The 24136-nt window shown below is 38.2% G+C and overlaps 1 protein-coding gene across 2 annotated transcripts in view; it reads left to right on the plus strand.

Annotated features, from left to right (window-relative positions):
- ROR2 (receptor tyrosine kinase like orphan receptor 2) overlaps nt 1–24136 on the plus strand; it is a 318074-nt gene that overhangs the window by 287150 nt on the left and 6788 nt on the right. For both annotated transcript variants that reach the window (XM_079331146.1, XM_079331145.1), the window contains 3 exons: nt 18419–18546; nt 21886–22200; nt 23842–24087. In XM_079331146.1, the coding sequence (XP_079187272.1) occupies nt 18419–18546; nt 21886–22200; nt 23842–24087 (689 nt within the window). The remainder of the gene's footprint in view (nt 1–18418; nt 18547–21885; nt 22201–23841; nt 24088–24136) is intronic.

Here is a 24136-nt window from a genome sequence, read left to right on the forward strand (position 1 = left end):
CCTGCCATTAAAAGGTGAATTGAAGAGTACACTGCTGGTATAATATTTTCTTTTTAATATCCACTAGATTGGAGAGAAACTGAAACTTCAGAAAAATGAGGTCAGGTCAAAGGTCTAGTGAGAAGTCATGAGGGTCTTATCATATGAGGCCCAGGAGCTTTCAGGGATTAGAGATCTTTGCCTCATTGCATGCTTACTTCTGTTTCAATTTCTTTAAAAAAATCAGTTCTTCAAATAAAATGCCATGTTTTGGTGGTATAATTATTTTCTTTTCAGAAACAGATCATGATTTTTTTCACAAATGAATATTTTGTATAAAATCATGCCGGTCATTTTGTAAGCCAGGAAAGAGGAAGTGTGGAAAAAGGCAAAGGAATACCTAACTGCTTGGCAGGAGCTCTCATGGAACAAAGGACTCTTTCCATTCACTCTCTGCACAGTACAGCCTCGCACTGAGCCACGTGAGAGATATTGCTGCTGGTATTAGTGCTTAAAAAAACACATGCTTCACTGGAAACCTGAAACAAAACCATTGTAACTTGGTTTAAAATTATACCTAGTGAATATTAAGGGATAAGAAACATTACCTATGTAGATACCATCTAGCAACTTTTTTGCAGTCCATGCTGTGGATTCCTAGAATTAATTGGCAATTAAAGATTGACAGAGAGAAAATGTGTGTTATGCAGTCAGACTTGCCAGTGCAAAAAAGCATCCTAACCTTCAGGTAATGAAGTTGAGATGTTTTCATAAAAATTTAAATATAAAAACTTTCAACAAATACATAGTCTTGAATTGCTGTGGATTATTTGGAGATTTGTTTGTTTTCTATCAAGATCCATATGTGTAAAAATTTATAGAAATTTTTCTGTAAAAAGGCAGAATTACAATCTATCCTATTTATTGAAAATATGAAATTATCAAAAAATAGTAATACATAGTACAGATTTATTTACAAAGGAAATAAAATCAAAACATGGTAAAAAAAAAGTTTCTGATTAGCCTTTGCTGTCCAGAGGAGTGTACTACTACAGGGTTGTTTTATTAAAGTACAACCCTTTAACAATCCTTTCTCTTACTGCATTATGCTTTTACCTTTTGCATTGTTAATATTTTCAGTTTTGCCTCTCAAAAGTGCGACATCCTATTTGTTCAGGAAGGTACAAGGGTATAAATATAAAATAAATGTTTAACAAATACTGGAAAATGGCTTTTGTACCATGACATGAAGGCAAAATAATGGGCATTAATATCTTGTAGTATAGGAACAGGAGGGCAGAAACAGTTTTCTTTCCTTCTAGAAGTATTGCTCTTAGAAGATAACATCATTCTAAAAGACTTCATATTCTCTAGTGTAATATATTTTTTCTTTCTAATTGAATGTTAGATTAACTTTTACCCATGGGGTAAAGGCTTGTTTTGAAGCATTAGTTTAACAATAGTAGTCCCACCTTGAAGGAAGCTTGGGATAGAAGATATCTAATGTTTGAATATTCAGTTTGTTGGCTCTTAAGGGCTTCTGGAAAGTCTGATGAGGCCTTTGTGAAGTGAAGAAGGCACAGAATGCAGGCAAAAAGAAATGCCCCTAAGCTCAGTCCTTGCCAAGTGCATGGGAAACATCTCTGCTGTCACTGCTGCGCTTTTCCCTACGCGACCTTTCCGAAATCTGCTCAGTATGCCAGGAGCTGAACAATTCCTTCCAAAGCCCTGTGCAGAGGAACTGGGCTTTCCAAGAAACTTTCAGAAGTCCCTGTTTTATTGAACTCTAGCTAAGATCAGTTATGGATTTGCAGCCTTTCATGCCTATATGCTGGATGCTTAGGAGAAATAGGTGAGAAGAAACACTGCCACCAGACAGAAACAATCATCCCTTTGTGAAGGAATTTTTGAGGTATTAATTATTCAGAATGAATTTGCATGTTCTTATGCCTGACTTTAAAGTAGTTTGGGACCACAGTAAGTTTTTTAAGATTCAGCCAATTGAAGAAAAGGGATGTAGAGAATTTTCCATTTAGAAAAGCAATTGCAGCTAGGAAGTAACCAGTTCTTTCAAACAGTAGAAAACAGAATGTCTAAAAACTACAAATGTGGCTGTGCTAAAACTTCAGGGAGGAGGCTGGGCCCCTGATCATTATGATCTCCATGGTCTGCATATCCCAAAGCACATCTTTCCTGGGACCCCAAAGGAAAGTTTCTCATGTGAGGGGCACACATGTATCTTTATGATATAAACAAATTCATTTTCATCATATGATGAACCTTCATGTAATTACAAGATGGAAAAGAGAATTTAAAGTCTTGGGAAAGAAGGTAGAAAGCAGTGGATCAACAGACCACTTCACCCTCAGGCACTTCCCTGCCCTTGACTGGGGTCTTCCAGGTAAAACACAGTAGCTGAGGGGGAAAATAGTTTTTGTAAACTGAATGTCTCTGGCAAACCAAAGGTATCTAACATCACACTAAAAAGAAAGAATGCTTTCCTTACTGTCAAATAGCAGCACCACTTGTGTCTTCCTCCTTTCCTGAGATGTTATGGCAAATTTCCTTGGTCTCAACATAGTTTAGGTTCGCACAGAACATTGTTAATCTTGTAAATGATACATGATTATCTTAAAATTCACATAAACAGATGGTATTTTAAAACAATGCAAGGTTGTTTCAGAATTTAAAGTGTTTATTCAGGCCCATAAGAACCAGGTGTTTGATGATATGCTTCCTCCAGGATGACATGCATGCCTTTTGTTTCATCAAAATATTCATGTGACTGAGACAACCATGTTTGAACTATGTATGTTTTTTTAAGAAGCTTGTGGTAATATGTTGAAGTTACAGAATAAGCTCATACTTGTGTTTTCATTTCCTGTTTTAATCAAGGGAAAAAAAAGAATTTTGTGATTAAAACACTGGACTGTAATTTCAGAAGTCTGGATTTAATTTCTGACTCTACTCTTGTCGCTGTGTGTGATTGCAGCAAGTTGTTTAACCTTTGTCTCTCCATGTTTTGTACATCAAATAGAGATGGTGGATCTTGGGAATTTTTTGCCTTCCTCTGCTATGGGATCAGATTATTTCAAAATGTTTTGGGTACGTTCTTCTCCCCATAAAGCATGGAATGTTATCCTGTTTTATGAGCGAGGAACTGAGGCACAGATTATCTTGGGCTGGTCTACATTAAACAGCATGTGTTTGTCTTGGCAGATTTCCTGACTCCCTGACAATCCAATTTGGGGATCTGGCTGAAACATGCTGCAATTCCCTCCTAGCCCCTCTGTGTCAGTTTCCTTTTCTTCTCTCAAGTCTGAGGGGGAGGCTGTATTTCACCCTCCTGTGGGTTTGGGGCTCCTTTCAGGGGATTTTGATCCACAATCTCAGATCTGCTTTTGACTTCATCATTTTAAATGTCCTTTGACAGTCCTTCAGGCCAAGACAGGAAATTTGGAGGAAGGACAGAAGTAAAACCAAGGTTGCAGTAAATTTTTTCTCTTATCTATTTTAGACTGCAATTTTTCAATTTTTCCTCTAGTTATATAGGATACAGTCTAGAAAGGCTCAGAAGTTTATGACATCACAAATTAACATATAACAAAAATTTATACTGTCTTCTGCTCAGATATGTAGGGTGTACTCAGAGGAAGCTGACAGTATACCGTGTAATAAAACCTGAATTTTTTACCTTAATGCTACTCATGTGTTTCAAAAAAATCTTTTTTCTCCCTCATTTTTAACCCCAGAACATGCATAACTAAAGGCAGAGTTAAAGAGCAGTGGAAATACTGTTTTGGGTTGCTTTGCACACACCAGATGACAGCTTCTTCCCACATGGTGTTGTTTCTTCAGTTTTAATCTTCTGCTTAAATGTTTTCTAATCACAAGGAAATAAATGATGAACAATCTCATGCATTTTATATTATTTAGTGATAGAAGTAGAAATTAAATGTGCTTACAAGGTTGATGAATTTTAAAAGCCACATTTGTATTTAAATTAATATACATATCCTCTTGGAGTAGACACAAGTGTCTGTATTCCTGCAAGTTGTTATCTAGGGAAACTATTACAAGTGGTGGGTGTTTTTCATTTCTGAGGAAGGGAAGAACTTACAGGAAATATGTAGGGAGAAAAAGGGATAATAGTTTGTTTCAATCCATTATGCTGACTAAGCCATGTTGTTCAGATCCCCTCAAAAAACAAAAAGCCAAGCATATGCACAGGTGATTAAAAATTAATTTCATGAAAGTTTTACCTTCTTTTTGCTGTTGTGTAAGTGAAATGCCCTTGTGTAAATTTAAGTGTAATGCACTGCTTTACTGAGAGAGATTTGTGGCAAAGATAAAAAAGCAACCTTCAGGACTTGATCTGTAGTTGGGCAAGGTTTCTAAATACCTTAGGTAGAAGTAGTATTTAGTTAAATTTCTTACAGTTAAGCTAAGTCAGGGTTAAATATAGGAAGCACTTGTTACTAGCAATACTTTCAAGATACTTTAAAATGGGTTAGATCAAGCATTGTACTGAATGTAATTCATTATATGTAGAGCTACAAGCATGCACTACACCCAACAACACAAACACTTTATTTCCAAAGAATACTTTTTTTCAAAATTTAGACCTTAAGCTTTTATATGACTATTTAAGGGAATTGATGTTTTCTGTGGGTGAGAGTTCACTCACAGCCTGTGTATTGAGAGAGCCTTCTTCCTACTCTGCAGAGCAGTGTCTAGGTTTTTGGTAGCCAAAAAGCCTAGGCTGTCATATCAGGCTAGCTGTAAGGTGCAATCGTGAGCTGTGCAATGCATGGCAAAGAGCTAGTTTACAGCTCTTTGTAAATATGTGACCCCAACACGCCCTCTTCCAGCAAATTCCAGATCAGCAGCTGGTGCTCAGGTTTTAGCAGCTCAGAAAAACAGTTTGTGTTAAACTACCAATGAAGTTGCAAGCAAAGTAAGACACTTGTTATTCCCTTTAAGGATATATGTAAATTGATATTCAAAGTAGTAATGGCCCTTGGGCTTTTGGCAAGCAGCTACTGCAGCTGTTGGACATCCCTGATATAACCAGCAATCTTTAGTGTGTTTAGATTTTACTTCTTCCCTCTATCCCTCCACTACTCTAATTTGTTCAGTAGCTTAAATGGCTTTCAAAGTATTTATTGTATGTCTTACAAAAGGACAGTTATATGTCCCTGAGACTTCCTGTAGGCATTTGATGCCACATTGAGTTTAATTAGAGTTCCTTAGGATGCTGAATAGCCTCTAAGTGCATACAAGGAAAGCGTGAATGTTGTAGTTAGGCACAAAGATAAAGGAACACTATTCTAATGAAAAGTAGGTAATTTAACAAAATGAGATAATGCTGAAACACCACACCATAAATCATCCTTTCAATTTTTATGGCTTTATGGTTAGATTTTCCCTACTTTTATATAATTATGTTCTATATTTCAGTTTGAAAGAGCCAAAAAAACTAGATGCAGCTAATCTAGTGTACTTGAGAAAAAGTCAAACAGATGGTACGAACCAATAATATTTGAACAATTCTATTCAAAACTAAATAGCATTAACAGTGGAAGGAATTGGTTTTTGAGAAGATGAAAGGAAATTCAGTAAGGAAAGTTGCTGTTTTAAATTGGTACTGCTTTGTTAAGTCTAAAATCTGAAGTATTTGAAGTAATACTACTCAAAAAATAGGGCTGCAAAAAGCAGCGTTATACTTCTCAAAAATCTTAATCCTAAGCATCTGATTTCTTGTTGTGTTCAGTCTGATAATGACATAGTAGAGGCAAGGATTACCTTAGCTGTGACGCAAACAGTGGTATATCACAGGATCTTTTTTTTCATAAATATTTATTCACACACATACACATACTTCCACCCAAAGTTTTCCCAGCAGTTTAATTTGCATGCCAGAAAGCATTTTTCTCCTGCCTCACCATGCTTTATTTCAAGATGGGAAATGTCTCCTAAGTTTAGCAGGCTGACCTGCATCTAGAAATTCTTATACTTTTATATGACTCAGTTTTGCAATGTTGACAAATCTCCTTTTTTCCTGCCTGTCTAATCACAATAAAGTTGTTCTATATTGCAAAAATAACTAGCAGAGGAGTAAACACACGGAATAGAAAAGACTATAATAAAATACAATGCAGTAACATGTAATACAATGCAGTGCAGTGCAGCATAATAAAATACAGTGGCTCCAGTTGGCAGGGACCTACAATAATAATCCATTCCAGCTTCCTGATCACTCCATGGGTTGACAAAAGTTAAAGCCTGTTATTAAGACCTTTGTTCAAATGCCTCTTTTTAAGGCACAGGGCATTGACCACCTCTTTAGGGAGCCTGTTTAGGTTTGACCACCCTCTTGGTAAGGAAATGTTTCCTAATGTCCATTTGGAGTGTCTCCTGATGTGAACTATTCTCACACGTACTCCAGCTGAACCCCAGGGAGAAGAGACCAGCACTTGCCTCTCCTCCCCTCCTTCTCAGGAGGCCGTGGAGAGCAGTGAGGTCACCTGTCACTCACTTCTCTCCAAAAGCAGCCAAATCCAAAATCCTCAGCCACTCCTCGTAGTATATTTCTTCCAGCCCTTCCACCAGCTCTGCTGTCCTCCTCTGGACCATCCAAGGACCTTCCCACCCTTGTCAGACCGTGGGGCTCAGCACTGCACACAGGACTCAGGGTGAGGCTGCTCCAGGGCTGAATCCAGCAGGATGATCCCAATCACTGCTGGTGATGCTGTGTCTGATGCACCCCGGGATGGGGTTTGCCCTCCTGGCTGCCCAGCACACACTGCTGATCACCTGAGCTGCTGCCAGCCAGCACCCCCAGATCCTCTTCCAGGGCTGCTTCCCAGCCAATAGAATAATTTAACTTAAGTTCATTGAATCCAACCATAAAATGCTACATTACATAAAAAATATATTCTCAGCTCAAATATCTGCTAAATTAAGCAGGAATTTGAATCTTAGAGCTAAGGCATGCTTGTAGGTGTGCTTTGCTGCAGAGCTGAAGCTGTAGTCACTTTTCAAGTTGGAGCTGCTGTGGTGATACTCATAGCACTTTCATACTGACTTGGTAATTAATGTAGAAAAGACTACCTCAATGTGTAATGAAGTCTAGCTGCATTTTTTTTTAATCAGATTAGGGAATGGAGAGCAAAACAAAAATGTAATACAAAATCAGCAGCTTCAGGGTTCAGATGCTCCATTAAGAACGAGCTATTTGTTTGTGCTGTTAGATCATTGAAACTTTATATCCTCTGTGGTTCAGACTGACAGATATATCAGTCTATGCAGGATCTCAGTTTTTAAGCATTAAGAACTAAATGCTGAAATACTAAACTTGGGGAAGCATTTGTTCTCCTAATTGAATTTGCCACATGTTTTGATTCGTGAACAGTTTATTAATGTTAAACCCGATTACATTAATTTACAGTGCTGTGGTGTTGGTGCAATTGCTACTCATAGAGTATCAAGCTAATGATGTTTGCACAGCATCATATGTGTGCCATCTGAAAATAAATTAATTCTGACTTTGGAATATGAGCTATTTTGCCTGTGAAACAATGCTGCCAGCACCCACTATTATATTGTGGAAAGATTTAAAGAAAAATGTGACAGTCTGGAATTAATTGATTATACACAGGAAAGAAAAAAAGAAAAAGGAGAAAGGAGTCTTTGAAAAAGTCTAATAAACATTCAGTAAGTAATTTCAAGCCCAAAGGAAGAAATGTAAAGGGAAGTCACCTTTGGGATTACCTCTGGGTTGGATGAACCCCCCAGTGTCTCAGCAGTTTTGAGTGATTCAGGGTGCTCTTACCCCAGCTCCAGAAAAGGGAAGCTAGAGAACCAAAGTTTGTTCATTTCCACCCTCTTTCAGTGGCTGAAGCAGAAGAGTGTCTGTTTATTTTTAATTTTTGAGAGCTCTATAGGTCCTGATTCAAACTGGCATAGAAGTTCCTGCGGAGAAAAAGCTAATTTTCCTAATTTGGAAAAAACCAACAAACCTATTATGTGAAATTATGACGACACACCAGAATTATTTGATGAATTCTGGATTCCTTAGCTGTGCTAGCCAGACCTCAGCCCTGGAGCCAGATGAAAAGAGGATAACACTAATAATAGACTGCTGTCCCCAGTGCAGACCAGCCCAGAAGAGGAGGCACATCCTTGCTCGTCCATTGGCAGGAAGAAGTGGTGAGACACAAAAATTATTAGGTTTTGCTCCAGATATGAGGGAGATGTGTGCTCCCCTGGTGGTAGACACTGTATGCATCCCTGACCAGACTCTTCATCCCCCTTCCACATTCCTTTTTCTCCTGTGCCCTCCAGAAACTCCTCATGCCTGTGCCTCAGTTGGCCTTAGGAGATAACCATGGGTGCCAAGCATGTTCTTTTGTCTCACACGGGTGCAAAGCCTGCTCTAGACAGAGTATTGGAAGAATAGGTGCACTCCCATTGACGGGGCTGATGAGTGCATTAAGGTGGAAATTGCCTAAAGGCTGGATAAATTCAGGCAGTGCTTCATGGGAACAGACAAAGGTCTGCTCCAAGTGCCACAAGTCTGCTCAGCAGCCAAACAATGTGACAGCAGCAGAACCAAGTGGCTGCTCCTTCCACCATTAGTGGCTGTGTTTGGAGTTTTAATTTTTTTTTTTTTCTGAAAAGAAACGAAATATTTAAAAATTCCCTGTCATTATTTTTTGAAACATCTAACAATTTCCTTCAAAGTAACAACAACAACAACAACAACAACAAAAAAAAAAGGCAAAAATGATCTTTGGACTGTGGAAAATTTCACCTCAAATAAGCTCTATCAAAGACAAGCTATGATAATTGTCTGCAATATTGGGAAGTGTTCACAGACTCTGAACTTTCTGCATTGCCTAGAATTGCCTAGAATTATTTCATATTGCATCCATGAAAAGTAGCAGAGAAACTAACAAATATATTATCACTTAGATGTTTTAAAAGCATAATTTAGTCAAGTTTTTCAAGTAGATGGATATGCTAATTTTTCCTTAAGACTGGAAAACTGACACTTCAGTATTGTATGTTCATAAATACTTGATGTTTCTGTAGTTTTAATAAAAGTGTTCTGCAAAAGACTTTGAAGATGCACACTTCTACATATAATTATGTAACAAATTTATAGCTGATGCTATGATAATTTCTAGCTGTTTGACAAAGCTCTCTGCTATCAGATCAGTATAATATCTGTGGTAACTGAGACAGAAAAGCCATCTTAGTTCTGTTTCCAAAAAACCAGAAGAAAGAAGGAAAAAAAAATTATGCCAGTACAGTTATTTTCACTTTTTCATTTGCTCATAATCTTCCAGAGATGGTCACATTTTTAATGCCATGGTCAGTTAAAACATTTTTAATTCTGAAAAAAATAATAATGGCTTCTAACTTTTTTTTTTTTTTTACAAAAGTGTTTTAACTTTTAAACCTCTTAATACAAAGCCAGAAAGTTTATATTCCCCATCATTCAAAAAAAAAAAAAAAAAAAAAAAAAAGAAATAAACAACCAAAATGAAAAGCTTAAGACACTTCCATAGGATTTCATTTTTTTTGTTTTAAATTTTTCCTTTGCTCTTTTTTTAACTTCCCCTTCTCTTTGGACTTTTCTAACTTGCAGTTTTCATCTATGCTTTCACAGCCTTTTCTCTCAAGACTTTCTACTTCATACCTGTCTTCCTGGCATATATGGGAAGTTCTCTAGATCTAAATCAACTGAACTATAGTAAAAAATTCTTACTTGTGCTTAAAATCTGCTCCTGCGAGTAAATCACAATGCATTAATGCCTACCTGAAAATTTAAAGGATTTTGTGAAAGAAAAGGGTTATCATACTGAGCTTATCCCTGATGGCATTTGGAGAGTGGGGTGAAGGTCACACCAGAACAAGGTCAGAGCAGCCTGGTGGGAGGTGGGCTGCCCTTCTCTCACCTATTCACAGGGTAAGAGGGGACTCCAGTTCCCACACCAGTCCCCTTGGTGAGCTCAGATATCCCTTCCTCCCCTCCCTCAGCTCTGCAGGTACCAAACCCTCTTCTCCTCCTCCTACATGGCTTTCCCATCTCCCCTGGCAGCTGACATGGTCTCTAAGCACTGGCCCCAAGGCACAAGCATCCCCATGGCTGGAGCCCTCGCTGGGCTGCCCAGGATGGCCCCTGCCAGCTTTGCTTCTGCCTGGTATGGCAGCAGTTTCAATCACATTTGGACCATTCTGAACCCTTTTGGAAATGGCCTGTGTGCAGTCACTCAGGGCAGGATGGCAGGATGAGGATGGATAACAGCTAAGAATTCTGCTTTCCTCTCTCAGCAGAGGGAAGAGGGAGCTGCTTGTTAGAGGCTCTTCAGAGAGGTTCTGTTGGCCCTGCTCACTTTCCTTGGATATGTCAGAGAAAGACAATTTATTAGATAGTCATAACATACTGAGAGGGATAACATGCCTTGAAAAAAGGGGTGGAGAAGAAGGCTCATAATGGTTTCTTTGGTGAGTGAGAAGCTGGAATGCTGCATGGCCAGGTTCATGTTCCCATGTGTTGAAATTAGTTTTCTGAAGGTTTTTCTTTTCAAATTTTCACTAACTGTGGTTATAACAGAAATGTTTCTGTTAAAAGTGTCTAACACTCAGCAAAACAGATCTGCAGCCTTCCCTGGATTGCCAGCTGACTCATGTGATTTCAAGATTTCATCCCAATGTGCTAACACCTATGAAAGCAGAGGGAGAATTTACAAAAATGTCCTTTGAGTAAACTGAAAGAGAGAGTTTGTAGGCAGAAGTTAGAATGTTGTTGGCAGAATATTAGATCATCTGTTTGAAGTTACATGTGTTAAGCAAGAAGATTGTGGTTGGTTATACAGCTAGGGATAGTCCTCTGTTTCTTACAGAAATTCAGAACATTGATGTCCCTGTTCAGTTTTGCTTCCTGGACTGTTTTACCCAGCCTAATGTAGTAAAAGCAATCCTACCATCTGTCTATACTTCTGCATGTGCTGAACTTGAAAATTTTTGGTACACTGAAAACTTTCGTAAAGATGCAAAGAAATAATAAATACCTGAATATAACTGAAATAATAATAACAAATAATAATGAATACCTGAATACCAAGAAACCATGCAGTGGTTATCTAATGAGCAACCTGTTGAAATTTTATGTGCTTCTTTCTCTTGTATATGTTTGCCTGTGAGGGCTGTTTTTCATGTTATAGGAGCATTGGTGGGTGAGTGTGTGAGAGAAAGAAAGGCAACACCCTTTTCCTTCAGTTTTATCCACTTTAATGATTGATTGTAATATATTTTATCAAGGACACAGCTCAGCTAAGAGTCCTGACACCCACTTAAGACAATGCCTACTGGGAAGACCAGTTTGGGTCATGAGTCAGTGAAGGCCTATGATTAAATCCTATTGATATTCTCTCCCTTTCTTGTTTTTAACTGATTTTAAATATTTAGCAGTAAAAAAATCCTTCTTCCACCGTAACATTAGATTATAAGTTTAAAACTTTATTTTGACTATGTTTTAGAAACTGACCTTGGAGCTTGAGTTTTGCATTTAAAAATACTGATTTCATAATCCATTTTGGCAATATTTTCAATAGCGTACATATTAGGGTGTTTTAAGGTTTATGACTTGCTCTTTGACAAACAAAAGTCTTCTCTTTAGTTTGTCACAAATGTTAGGTCCATTTTTAGGTGTATTTTAACTAATGACATTTCAATTAGTTGCTTTATCTATTAGCTGCCTTAAAATGTTCTGTCAGGTCCTATTATTCATATTCATATATTCATATCCATAATCTAACAGAACCAGTAGAATAAAGATCAGCTATTATTTTTGTCTGATCTTAGACATTTGAATATGGAGTTTCAGTTCACCCTGTATTTTTTTAGCAACTAGTAGATAAATATTTGAATCAAATGCAGCACAAATGCTCTGTTCAGTAATTGGAACTTTCAGTAAATTCTTTAAGGTATTCTGTGATGTACTACTTTTAAATACTTGTCCATGTTGTGTGCTAAATGTAAGGGAACCTTGCTTTTTGGGTTTGTTGTTACACTCAATAAGCATCTGGTAGCAGAAGTCATGGGCCATATCCATTGTGAGTGTAAATTGTCATAGGCCCATTAACTTCAACTGAGCTATGACTATTTACACAAATTCCCTTGCCCGTTAGATTTTTGTTTTTTAACACTAGACTCCCCTTCTTTTCTTATAGTATTTCTTACATTCCTTTAGTGCAAAGGAAAAGCCTTACTGTATTTTAAGCATTTAGTATTCTAAGTCTCTCTTTGAGGAGTTAAGTACATCAGTAGGGATTTCCTGAAATCCCAGCAGCACTGATCTTTAGGCACAGGTGAAGACATGCAAACAATGATTTTAAGTGCTGGAAAGGTGGGTTATTTGCAGAAACCTCTGGTCAGGGGGTGAAACAGTTTGTTCAGAGAATGGATGCAGGCAGAGCAGGAAGCCTGTGTCCTTCTCCCATGGTGTGGGTGCAGGGTAGCCTCCATTCAGGCAAGCGCCTGATGCATCAGTCAGGTTATCCCTGCCACCCATTAATTTCTTGGCTCCAACAGGAAAGACACAAATATGCATGTGTGGAGTTTTTGGTGTTTTATGGTTTGTGAGTTTGGGGTTTTTTTTGAGGTTTTCCTGTACACCTGGGTTTTCAAAACTACACTAAAACCAAAAACCTGCTTGTTGCGTTACTGAATTTCTGCCCTGTGTTATGGGTGATGTCAGAAGCACCTGGCATTAGCCCAGCCCTTCAATGGATACTAATAGTTCAAACCATACTTTTTAAAAACACTATGGGGTTTTTTTCTCCATCAAATATTTATATGCCAGTTCTGTTGGCTTGAATGTAAAAATGCAGTAGCTTGAATGTAGTAAAACTCCTGCTGATGTTCTGCGCCCAATGGAGGCCTAGGAGAATGAGCAATTTTAATTAAAGACAGCATTTCTTGATAAATTTTCTTCATGGTGAAACAATAAATTGAGTGTTGTATTTGATGTTTTGACTGAAGGTGAATATACAAACTAGGCCAGAAGTTACAAGTATTTCTCTATGGTAACATATATATATATACACTATATTTTTGACCGGAAGCAAATCTTATAGATGTGGTAATGGCATGTGACAAAGGTAGTATGTTTCTTTTCTCTCAGATCTCATCTGTGACCTGTTGAGTGAGGGGATATTTGGGGCGTAAAATAATTTTTACTGTTGAAAAGTGATCCTCTTGTGAATAGACTTTGCTTCCTAGCATTGTGATATATGTCAAGAGTAAGGGTAAGGTATTACATTATAAGATGACCTGATTTTGAGATTCAGTATAAACAAACCACAAATAAATATGTGTGGGTGTATCTATCTACACACATATATACACGTAAAAACCCAGAAATACCTTACTTTTTTACTGCAGCCCTCTGCAATGCCCTTCCCAGTCAGAGAGATTTGCTTCTTTTTGATTAAATGCAGATCCTTTCTTTCCTCTATTCTTCTTAGTATTGCAGGTAACTTAATTCCTGTGCTTTATATTTATGGAGTAGCCACACACTGGGCTAAGTGAATTTATAATCTGAAGTATGATGCCTGTCCTATTCCCTCTGATCTTTATGTCCATCATTATCATTATTTTTACACAGCTTCTGACATTAGCTATCAAGTTGTAACTATCAAAAATCCTGAGACATCCCAGCAACTCTACACCAAATATTGTATTTCTCTAAGAATAGCAAATAGGCTGACATAAATAATTTGTCCTTTCCTTTATCTATCACAGTCTGTGGTTTTCTCTGCACTTGTCCTTGCTTTGCCATTCTGCTTGTAATGGAAAATTAGGTAGAGGTCTAACATTCTCAGTATTTAACACTTCTTGATTAAAAGCTTCTTAGTCCCTGGACAACATGGAAGATGGTCAAAGCTTCAGGTTTATTTATTGTGGGAAATTTATGAGAAATTTTACTTGCATTTAGTTTGCTTGTGGGAAACTTCTGTAACAAAGTTTCTACTACCTTTTGAAAGCTAACCTTTGGAGTATCCACCTGTAGTCTATGAACTGGTTTATGTTGCTTACTTTGGTAAAGTGTAGGCTGAGAATATATCTGTCCATATAACTGCTAGGGTAAATTAGTAGGGTGCTATTAAATTAAGGAGTTTTTTTCCAATGTATTCAATTAAAAAACATATTCTTTCTGAGTTTTCTGGAGAATTTCTGAGTTTATTTCTATGGCTGGTGCACAGTGTTTTATCTCTTCTATTTTCAGGAAAATAGCTTTAACTTACAAGTTTCTGCTGTCTTGGTAAAACTTGTGGTATGCAATCAAATTAAAGGTGTCTCACTAGCAAGTAAATATCTGGTGCTCCTCAGTTCAGCTTTCATAATTCCTAATGTGAATCCTTGCTAAAAACTGTTAGAGCTTCATGTGTTTTCTCTGTTTCTGAGAAAAACCACAAGGCCTGCTTTCAGTGCTTTCAGGGGCACTAAATGCATACTGAAAATGCTCATCAGATTTAGTGCTTCAGAAGGTGATTTTAGTGTTAAACAGAGTTTCCATGGTTGCTTTGTTTTTACTGAGACTTTTTTGTTCAATATACCCTCCGGTCTGTTCAGCTGCGACAGTTGCAAACAATAGGTGGTGTCACAGAGATGGCAAATAATGTATTGTGCTGAGACAGGTTCTTTCCACGTTTCAAATTTTCCATGAAGAAAAGCACCTTTGTTGCCAATGTGTTTTCTTCTGTAGTACTTCGGTGTCCTTTCTGTGTCATATATGAAATTAAAGTAATGCTTAATGGGAGATGGGGGTAGTGATGTCCACTATGTTTTTTCTAGGACCTCTAGAAATCTCTTTATGTATTTGTAGGGCAGATATGGAAGAGTTGCATGACCTCCATCTAGACAGTTTTCTATTTATCATGCTAGATTTTATTCCTCTTCATAGGTACCTGGTTCTTCCAGTTCTTCTTTTATAGACCCAGATGTTCTTGGAAGTCATGATTTGTAACAGTGGGAGGAGTAGCACTGCATGATTGAATGTGCATCTTTTTTCTACACTGCTTGCTAGGTTAATTCTCTATTTAATATGGACTTCTGCCCATAAACTTGAAGGCCGGCTGTATTTTATGAGGTGTTGCAGTGCATGTGTGATAAGAAACTTGTAAACGCTTATCCATGCTTGGCTCATCAGGATATTTCCAGACCTGGTACAAATTCCATGCTGTACATAAAAATAGTATCAATATTTGGTTTAATTTATGTGTGACTGAGGTAGTAGGTTCTTATGCTTTTGCTTTTGATTAGAAAGCCTAGTTCTTACCTGAATTGTTCTGACAGAAGATCACCTTGTGGGACTGGTAACTGATTACACTGATTCTAAACTATCGAATAGAAGGCCTGTTTAGTCATATTCTTTACAATTTTATTTTAAAATCCAAACTCTGGTCAAACATATGAGGAGTAGTTGGGAGGAGACTTGACTCAGGTATTCTCAGTAAGAGAATACCTTACCTGCATTCTAACTGAGTGCTGAGAAAATTTAGTTTCCAGGTGCACTCAGCTTCCAGCAAAGGTGCAAAAAAGACTAACACTTAGCAGGTGCATTACTTTATTTTCTAAATTAAAAAAAAAAATCAATACTAAAAAAATTGAAGAAAATTATGAACAAAGGTGAAAAATTACCTGTGGTGGACAGCTTGTAAGATTTCTGCAAGTGGAACAAATTGAACTCTTCTGGGTTGCTATTGTGGAGTCAGATTTCTTCTTTCACCAGCGTTCTTGATCAGAACAGACATTATAGCTCAAGCAGCAGGAAATTAAAGAGTCAGTATTTCTGCCTATTTTCAGCAGCTTTTAATTATTGCACTGATCAGCAACTGAATGGCTGGCACATGGTTTGGAGCATGATTCAAAGCCACACATGGTTCCAAGGGCTCCTGTTCAAACTGAGCATTATGCCACTCCTATGATGTTTTATCAGACTCTCCCCAGGTTGCTTTTTGTTGCAGATTTTTTGTCATATCCCAAGGGTACATGTAGCTGAAGGATAGAGTAATCTATAAGGAAACTCTTACTGCTGCCACTTCTGCAGCTGAAATCAGTTTTTTTTTCCCTAAGAAGACTAATGTAATTCCATTCTCTCAGTACTAGTACTAGTCAAACAGCATGCACTGAGTTTCCTGACCTGACAAAGATGTGGGTAGAGTAACAGCTGCACTTCTGTCAGAGCAACTGACATCAGGTTACTGTTTACTTTTGCTTGTGTCCACAGTAATGGTCATATCTAGTTCAGTATAATCAGCAGTTGACTGTAACATGGGAGAGGGGAGCATATGTGTGTATTTGTAGTGTCTAAGCTCTGTTTAAAAGTTCTTGACAGAAATAAATAAACGGAGCTAAGTAAGACATCACACTGCTTTTGTCGCCAAACCCATGCTGTTTGCAGTGTGCTTCTCTCCCCTCTTTTTGGTACTGACAAGAGAACCCTGAACTGAGGCCTGAAGTGTGAGATACAGTTTCAGTAAGATACATTGCAGACCTTGCTCTGGAGGATAGCGGTATGAATTTACTCTTAAGAAAGAGGTCAAATAGAGGTTTCATATTCATTCAGCTCCTTTTGGGAATTGCTGACTTCCTACTGAGGTGGTCAAGGATCATAAAACAGGCACAGACAACATACTTTGATATTTTTGTCCTTTCAGGAATGATGCAATTGTTGCAAAATCACAGGGGTTTTTTTTATAAGAATGAAAGAATGCCACTGCAGGGAGTAGTCTATCCTATGACTCCTCCTTTACTTCATCCACCCTAATCAAAAACTTATATATCTTTGAGGAAGGAGAACTTGTTTCAGAGTTTGTAGACAAAATGTTGCTTTATGAATATTTAACAATAATACTGTGATAGGAAATAAAGGCCACATCTGGATAACAACTGCATGGTACACTTTATATCCATGACTTATCAAGAGTCCTGTTAAGTCACTGTCTTTCTGGGGGGCAAAGAAAAGATGTAGCTCAGGTGGTGATTGGTGGTTCCAGCTTTTGACTACCTGTACAGACAGTTCTGCCCAAATTTCCACTGTCAAAGGATAAGAAATATTGATAACATGTCCCTGAATAAGTGGTCTGTATCAGGAAGACACAGCAGAGGAAAAATGAGAAGATTCCTAAGACAGAGTAAGGTACCAGTGTAAAGGGTGCAGTAGGCACAGGTAATGTAGGCTAGCTGTTATCAGGCAGAAGGTTTTCATGCTGATTTTTCTCACCTAAAGGTTTACACATAGTCACTCACAGTTTTGTCCTCATCATGTGGTACCTGAAGGAAAGGTGGAGGTATTTTAGAGAATTGGGAACATGAGTGACCAAAATGGCTGTTAGTATCTGAAGATAATAAAGTACAAAGTGCAGAGAAACCTTGAAGTAACACTTCAAATGTTGCTGGTATGGGAGAGGTATCTCAACTTTTGGACCATTTTGTTACAAAAGCTAACTAAATTTTTAGATGTTCTACTCTAGAGACACATTTTTTAGGTCATGGTTTTACCTGTTTTTGGTCTATTGTGCAGTAAATTGCGTGATATGAATCCATCAGGTTAGTGAATCCTAGCACTGAGGCAGTGCCATGCCAGAGAAAACACATGGCATACTGGATATCTACTCTGAGAATGTTCTCACTCTGAAGTCCCTTTTCAATGCTCTGACAGTAATGATCTGCAGATCAGCTCTGTATTATTTACAGGGGCTTTGGGGATGAAGTGTTGAACCACTGAGCCTTTAGGCTAGGGCTTTTGTGCCAAAATATTTATGTTGATGTAAGGGAGTGAAAGGACCAAAGCTTCATTGAGTTGAAAACAATACAGAAATATATGTTGAAAGAGAAATTTGGCACTGGCTTTCACTGGAGAGAAGAGGAAAAGAGGTTATAGCCTTGATTACTCTTATTCCATGTTTTAATTCAAGCTTGGCAAGATCTCTTTTGCTATCACTGGATGAAGAGCTATGAGGAAATGAAGAGCGGGAGAGGGAAGTGGGAGAAGAGAACAAACTGCCTAATTTTATGGGCTGCAGCTGTATGCCAAAAATGCATGGGGACTGTAACTAGATCTATGTTGCTGTCTCAGTCTAAAGGCTCTTTAATAGACTCATCTGTCAAATTCCATTATTATTGGTTTATTATTTTAAAATTAATGTTGGGATTTGTTTTCTTCTTTCTTTAATGAGCTATATACAGGGTCCCTCATTAACACTTTTAAGGTAAGAGAGAATTGGAGGGAAAAGCTGCACATTGGGACAATTTCAGTGTTATAGTATTTTGACTTTTTCGACTTTCATAAGAATACGTTTTGTAAAAATCCATTGGCAGCAGAGAGACATCTGCATATAAAATCCTAACATGTCTTTTGCAGAGAAGATTACCATGAAGATGGGTTCTGTCAGCCATATAGAGGAATTGCGTGTGCACGAATCATTGGAAACAGAACCATTTATGTGGACTCCCTCCAGATGCAAGGGGAAATTGAAAACCGAATTACTGGTAAGCTTACATGTCTCTTTAGCAGACAGAAAGAAGCATTCATAAAAGTACCCAATCAGGTAAACACAGTGCTATCATCCTTCTACTTTGGTCAGCCAGTGATCAACACATCCTTATGGTTTAGAGGGTGTGAGCCTGATTCCACATGAGCAATTAGTAAAATTTGGAGCAAGGAAAATGAGTATCTGTGCTACTGTGTAAGGCTTCTTCCATGTTCTTAAGTAAAATGTCAGAGTACTGAATTTTTAACAGCTTCTAGCTTTTTTGCATGATGGATTCAAATAGAAGATTTTAAATTTTTAAACTGGATTTGTGATATAGTCAAAAAATAAAGATCTTTTATTTTTTTAAAAAGTATATGGTGGCCTTTCCCTTGGGCATGTTTCCTTTTTGTGTAATTGTGCAGAGTCTGAAATTCATATAGTTTTATATAAAAAAAGAGCTGGCCTTCCTATGCTCTGCTGATGCTTACTCTTTCTCTAAACATAGTTTTTGTACAGAGTTGCAAACATGCATCCAAAACCTTAATGAATTTTAATAGGCTTTATATCAACCTGGGTTTTCCTCAGTTAGCTGATATTAGCAGCTATGTGACTCTGATGTACACAAAGTAAAGCAAGCAAAATGAGCCCTTTGAATAGAGCAAACTGTTTGTCATAATATATAGCAAATTAACTCAGTCCAGCAGGAGCTGATTTGCATCTGGCCAGATGCAGCTCAATAATGGACTCTCCAACTTCAGTATAACTAATTGCCAAAAAGAGTTTAGCTTCATTTGTCATCTCTAACTCCCTAAAGATATTACCTTAAAGACTCATTGTTAAGCCAGAAACCCAGGTCCATTTTTTTTCCTGTTCTTGCAATGGTGATCAGATTTTGGGAATGGCAAAATCCAGGTGCTGACCTTTACTTACAGTCTTACAACACATTCTCCTCCCACCCTTCTCCTGTACTCTGTTGTAATTCCAGCCTCTTTAACATTATGTCATTAATTAATTTTTTTTTTTTTTTGCCAGCTAATCTCTGTCCTGTTTGGATGTTTTTCAGCAATATGGAAATGTTCAACTATCTGAAACGATTAAATCTGTAATTCTGCAAATTAGGTTCATAATGTTCTTTCACAATCAAACCCAACAACAAAAAAACCTGTGGTATTATCCAGAAAATGCTCGTTGATTTAGTTGCACTTGTTTCTGAGATATGGGTGCTGATGACCTGGCAGCTGGTTTCCTCATACTACCAATTATCAATTAGATTTCCAAGGCTAGGGTGCTAGAACTCTCTGTTCTGCAGCTGTGGAGAGTTCTGGTGGAAATATTCTCTTTCAGGAGGACACTAAGAATGACCATATAGAGCTGCCAGTGTCTAGCTAGGCAGTAATGACAGTCTTAAAAACAAAGCATTTTCAAACTATGTACTTTTGAAGGTCATACCTTATGCAAAAGTACCATGAGGATTTCACAGCATTATTGGTTCTTGTAAGTCATATTATATATAAAGCAAGTATTGTAAGACCAGGTGTTCTATACCCAAATGAGAAGGTATGTTTGAAATTGCAGTAGCTTGTTAGGTAAAGGAAAAACAACACCTGAATGGTTGCTGCTTAGATTTTGCTGATAGTTTTGCTTACACTTCCTAAAAGCAATTTTTGATAGTAAGTGTGTGCTCCAATGTGCATGGGAAGTGAGGACACCTACTGTCCAACACCAGGAGCATTTAAGAAGACTACATCTATGGGGAATTTTCATTTTGCTTTTTCATTTCCCTGCTATACTGTTGTGAGAAATACATATTTTTTGTCTCCATGGCCCCTTGTGCTGTTTGGTCCTGGCCATGTGACTGAGTAAGACTAACAACCTTTGGTTAAAAAAAGAATGGAATTTCTGGAGAAAAACTTCAGATGTGTCTTGGAAGACTGGAAGGCCAACAGTGAATAGTGCACAGACCTAATGCCTGACCTGTGTATATGTGCTTGTCTAGCTAGGTCTCTGCTGTGCTGTTTAAACTGTTTAACATCTGTTAAATAAGTAAAATATAAACCCCTTAGATGCCACCACACAGCACTGCTGGTTTCTGCACCTTCTATCAAAATAAAGATATAATTGTAAGTTGTGCACTCTTCTTTCATAATGATCTAAATTCTGTATTGCTGTGCCTTCACAAAACTTTGTGTGGAGTTTCAAACAACTAACAGTGACTACTACTTCAGTCCTTCAGTATAATTTTTTTCCCTTTTAGTCTTTGGGACAAGCATATGTTAAAATGTTCTTTTGAGCCTGATGGTCTGCTTGCATGCAGTGTTCCCAGCATAAATGATAAATCCTGATAAATGGTTATATTCCTGCATTAATATTTCTGAATTAAAATAAGCAAAGGTGTAAACAGTCTAAAAGGCTAGATTTGCAGCTCCTTGTTGCATGTTTGGTGCTCAGGAAGAGACTCCCTGAGAGACACGGTACCATGTGTCTCCACAGGAAATAGATGATTGAAAGGAGAGAACTGGACAAGAGAGAAAGAATTTATTTGTAGGTTGTAAATAGAGTGCTGAATGACATTTCCCCTTTTTTTACAGTGTGAGTTGGTGGAATGTACAGTCTAGCAATTCTCACTCATAAATGGTTCCTTAGTGGGGGAGTGAGTGTTCCCACTTTTAAAGGTTGATTCAGCACCAGACACATGACGCACACACACATTTGTCTTTCCTTTGCAATGTGCAAGAAAACTTAGAGCTAAATGTTAGTGTGTAGGTGCTGAGAGCTGAAGGGGAGAATTACATTACTAAGTCATTATGACATTCATCTTAATGTAATCAGCATGCTGAGACTGATTGCATTAATTTTCCCCAAAGCTGCTGCCTGTTAGCTTCTCATGTCTGTTATAAGCCATGGATCCCTAGATATCAGGGATACACTTCTTTTGGCCTGACAAGACTTGAAAAAGACTTACTTATTTATCAAAATGTCTAGACGAGTAAAAAGTTAGATTATCCTTGCTCAGATTTTATGTAATTAGGAACTTTGGAAATACATACCAGTATCCTAGCAGGTGTATCTTGATCCTTTCAAGTTAAAATTATCCTGTTGCCTGAGCAATGGTGATCACATAGGTTAATTCCTGGGAAGTGAGGCCTACAAGCTCTGTGCAGATGTCTGGAATGCTGTGTTTTCTTCCTGCATTTGTCAATGCTCCTTTACAGCAGGAATGACCTCATTTACCTGTTACACAGCAGGATTTCACTCCCCCAAGAAAGAATAAAGGTGTTAAAGGCAAACGACACGCAAGTGAAGTTTTCTCTCATGCTGTGAAGCAATACCCACCAGTACTTTTGCTCCCCTGCAGCTGCGTTCACCATGATTGGCACTTCGACGCACCTGTCTGACCAGTGCTCCCAGTTTGCCATCCCCTCCTTCTGCCACTTCGTGTTCCCCCTGTGCGACGAGCGCTCCCGCACCCCCAAGCCGCGGGAGCTGTGCCGGGATGAGTGCGAGGTTCTGGAGAATGATCTCTGTCGGCAGGAGTACAACATTGCTCGGTCAAACCCCCTCATCCTGATGCAGCTGCAGCTGCCCAAGTGTGAGGACCTCCCACGCCCAGACACCTTGGAGGCTGCCAACTGCATAAGAATTGGGATCCCTGTGGAGAGGCTGAGCCGATGTAAGTCTGGGTGTTCCATCGCTGGCAGGAAGCACAGCTTGTTGCTTTTTGACTCTGAGAGACAACACTTTATCAGCCATTCTTTTTGTAAAGAACGTGCTGAACTACTCGTTTTTATCTTGGTAATACTGAACCTAATCTTGCACTCTTGTAAGGTATAATTAGGATGATAGGAAGCCTAAAGGATGCTGCTTGTACCAGAGTGTGTTATATCGACCACCCTGAGCTATAAAATTTTCAAATGGCTGATTTGATGCAGACTTGCAGCTGTTGCCTCCACCTGTGGCTCAATCCTTGCCTTTTTGGGTGAGCCTCCCCACAGACCTGTTAAAGAGTTTTGTTTACCTGTTGGTAAACTTCACATAGTTTGTTGAAGCTTCACTGGAAGATCTGTCAGGAAACAAAGCACCTAGTGTTCATTCTTTCTATATGGAAACACACAAGATTATTAATCCTGTAAATTAAACATGGGGTGGAATTTTCTTTCCTTACCCACATGGGATGGGTAAAAATATTGATCTTGCTTCCATGAACTTATATTTACATCCATAAGTAGAAGGGATGTTTTGTTGTCACTAATTATACACAATCTTTCTGACTACTCCACTTCATAAACATTAATCACAACCACCCCTGCATTGTTCAATAAGAAAACTCAAAGACATCAAAGGTGTTTAAAGCTCAAACCGTGATAAAATTATTCTGAGTATCCATTGTTTGAATCCACAGTTAGGAACAGGAACTGTGGCATAGTGGTGGACATGAAAGACTAGCTCTGTGCTTTTATGTAAATAATGTAATGTTGTTGAGAAGCAGAAGTAACTGAGAATACAATAGCAGAGACAAATCAGACAGGAAAGAAGTACCAAGCTAAAGGCATAAAAACAAAACCAATAAAAAGTCTGGTGAAAGCTGTCTGTAATTCTCAGAGCCAGTGGTGCTACTGCTGATGGAACAGCTGCAACTGGAGAGGGGAGAACAGAAAAATGGAGAAGCTAATGTTGCAAACATTGAGGAAAATGCATGATTCAGCTCAGATATTGCATGTCTTCAAACAATATGAAGAGAGCATAGCATCAAAACAAAGAATAAAGATACAGGTCCAGCATACGTGAAAATGGAGCTTCTAAAGAGAAGAAGATCCTGAATTCTTTCTTTCTAAATAAGGAAAATGAGGCATGAGGCATTAAAAATATACAGCACTTTAGCACTTTAGATTTCTTTAGCAAGTGAGCAGTGTGAAGAAGATGAGAAGATAATGAGGAATAAAAGTTTTCATTTTTGACATTTGAGGACTTTTCCTGAAGGGAAAACCATTTCCCTGATTTACTTTTACTTATCATGTTCTCTATCAAAAGGTCCATACATGCTTCTCAGTCTCATTTTGTATTCAGAATTGTGAATACTCATGTGTGTGCCATAGAGCTGAGGCATTCCAAGAGAGAATTCAGAAATAACTGGATGTAAAAGTACAGATACACACAGAACTGAAATTTCAGAATAAGCACCTTTCATTAAATCATGAGGTACCTAAATTTAAGCACTTGTTTGCAGACATGTTCTGTGGACTTCACTGTTTTGGTCTTGGTGTCCCTTGATCGTTTTGATTTTTCTGACATTTTCCCAAACCCTGTGTTTTAGATCATCAGTGCTACAACGGCTCTGGAGCTGACTACAGAGGGACCGTCAGTGTTACCAAGTCTGGCCACACGTGCCAGCTCTGGGACTCACAGAGTCCCCACAACCATGATCTGACAAGCACACAGTTTCCAGAGCTAGGTGGAGGACATGCATATTGTCGAAATCCTGGAGGGCAAATGGATGGCCCCTGGTGTTTTACAAAGAACAAAAACGTACGCATGGAACTGTGTGACATACCTTCTTGTAGTATGTATTCTCTTTCTTTTTTCCCTACTACTGTTCTGAATCCCGTGTA

Source organism: Erithacus rubecula (assembly GCF_903797595.1).
Source record: "Erithacus rubecula genome assembly, contig: SUPER_Z_unloc_2, whole genome shotgun sequence".
Taxonomy (NCBI): Eukaryota; Metazoa; Chordata; class Aves; order Passeriformes; family Muscicapidae; genus Erithacus; species Erithacus rubecula.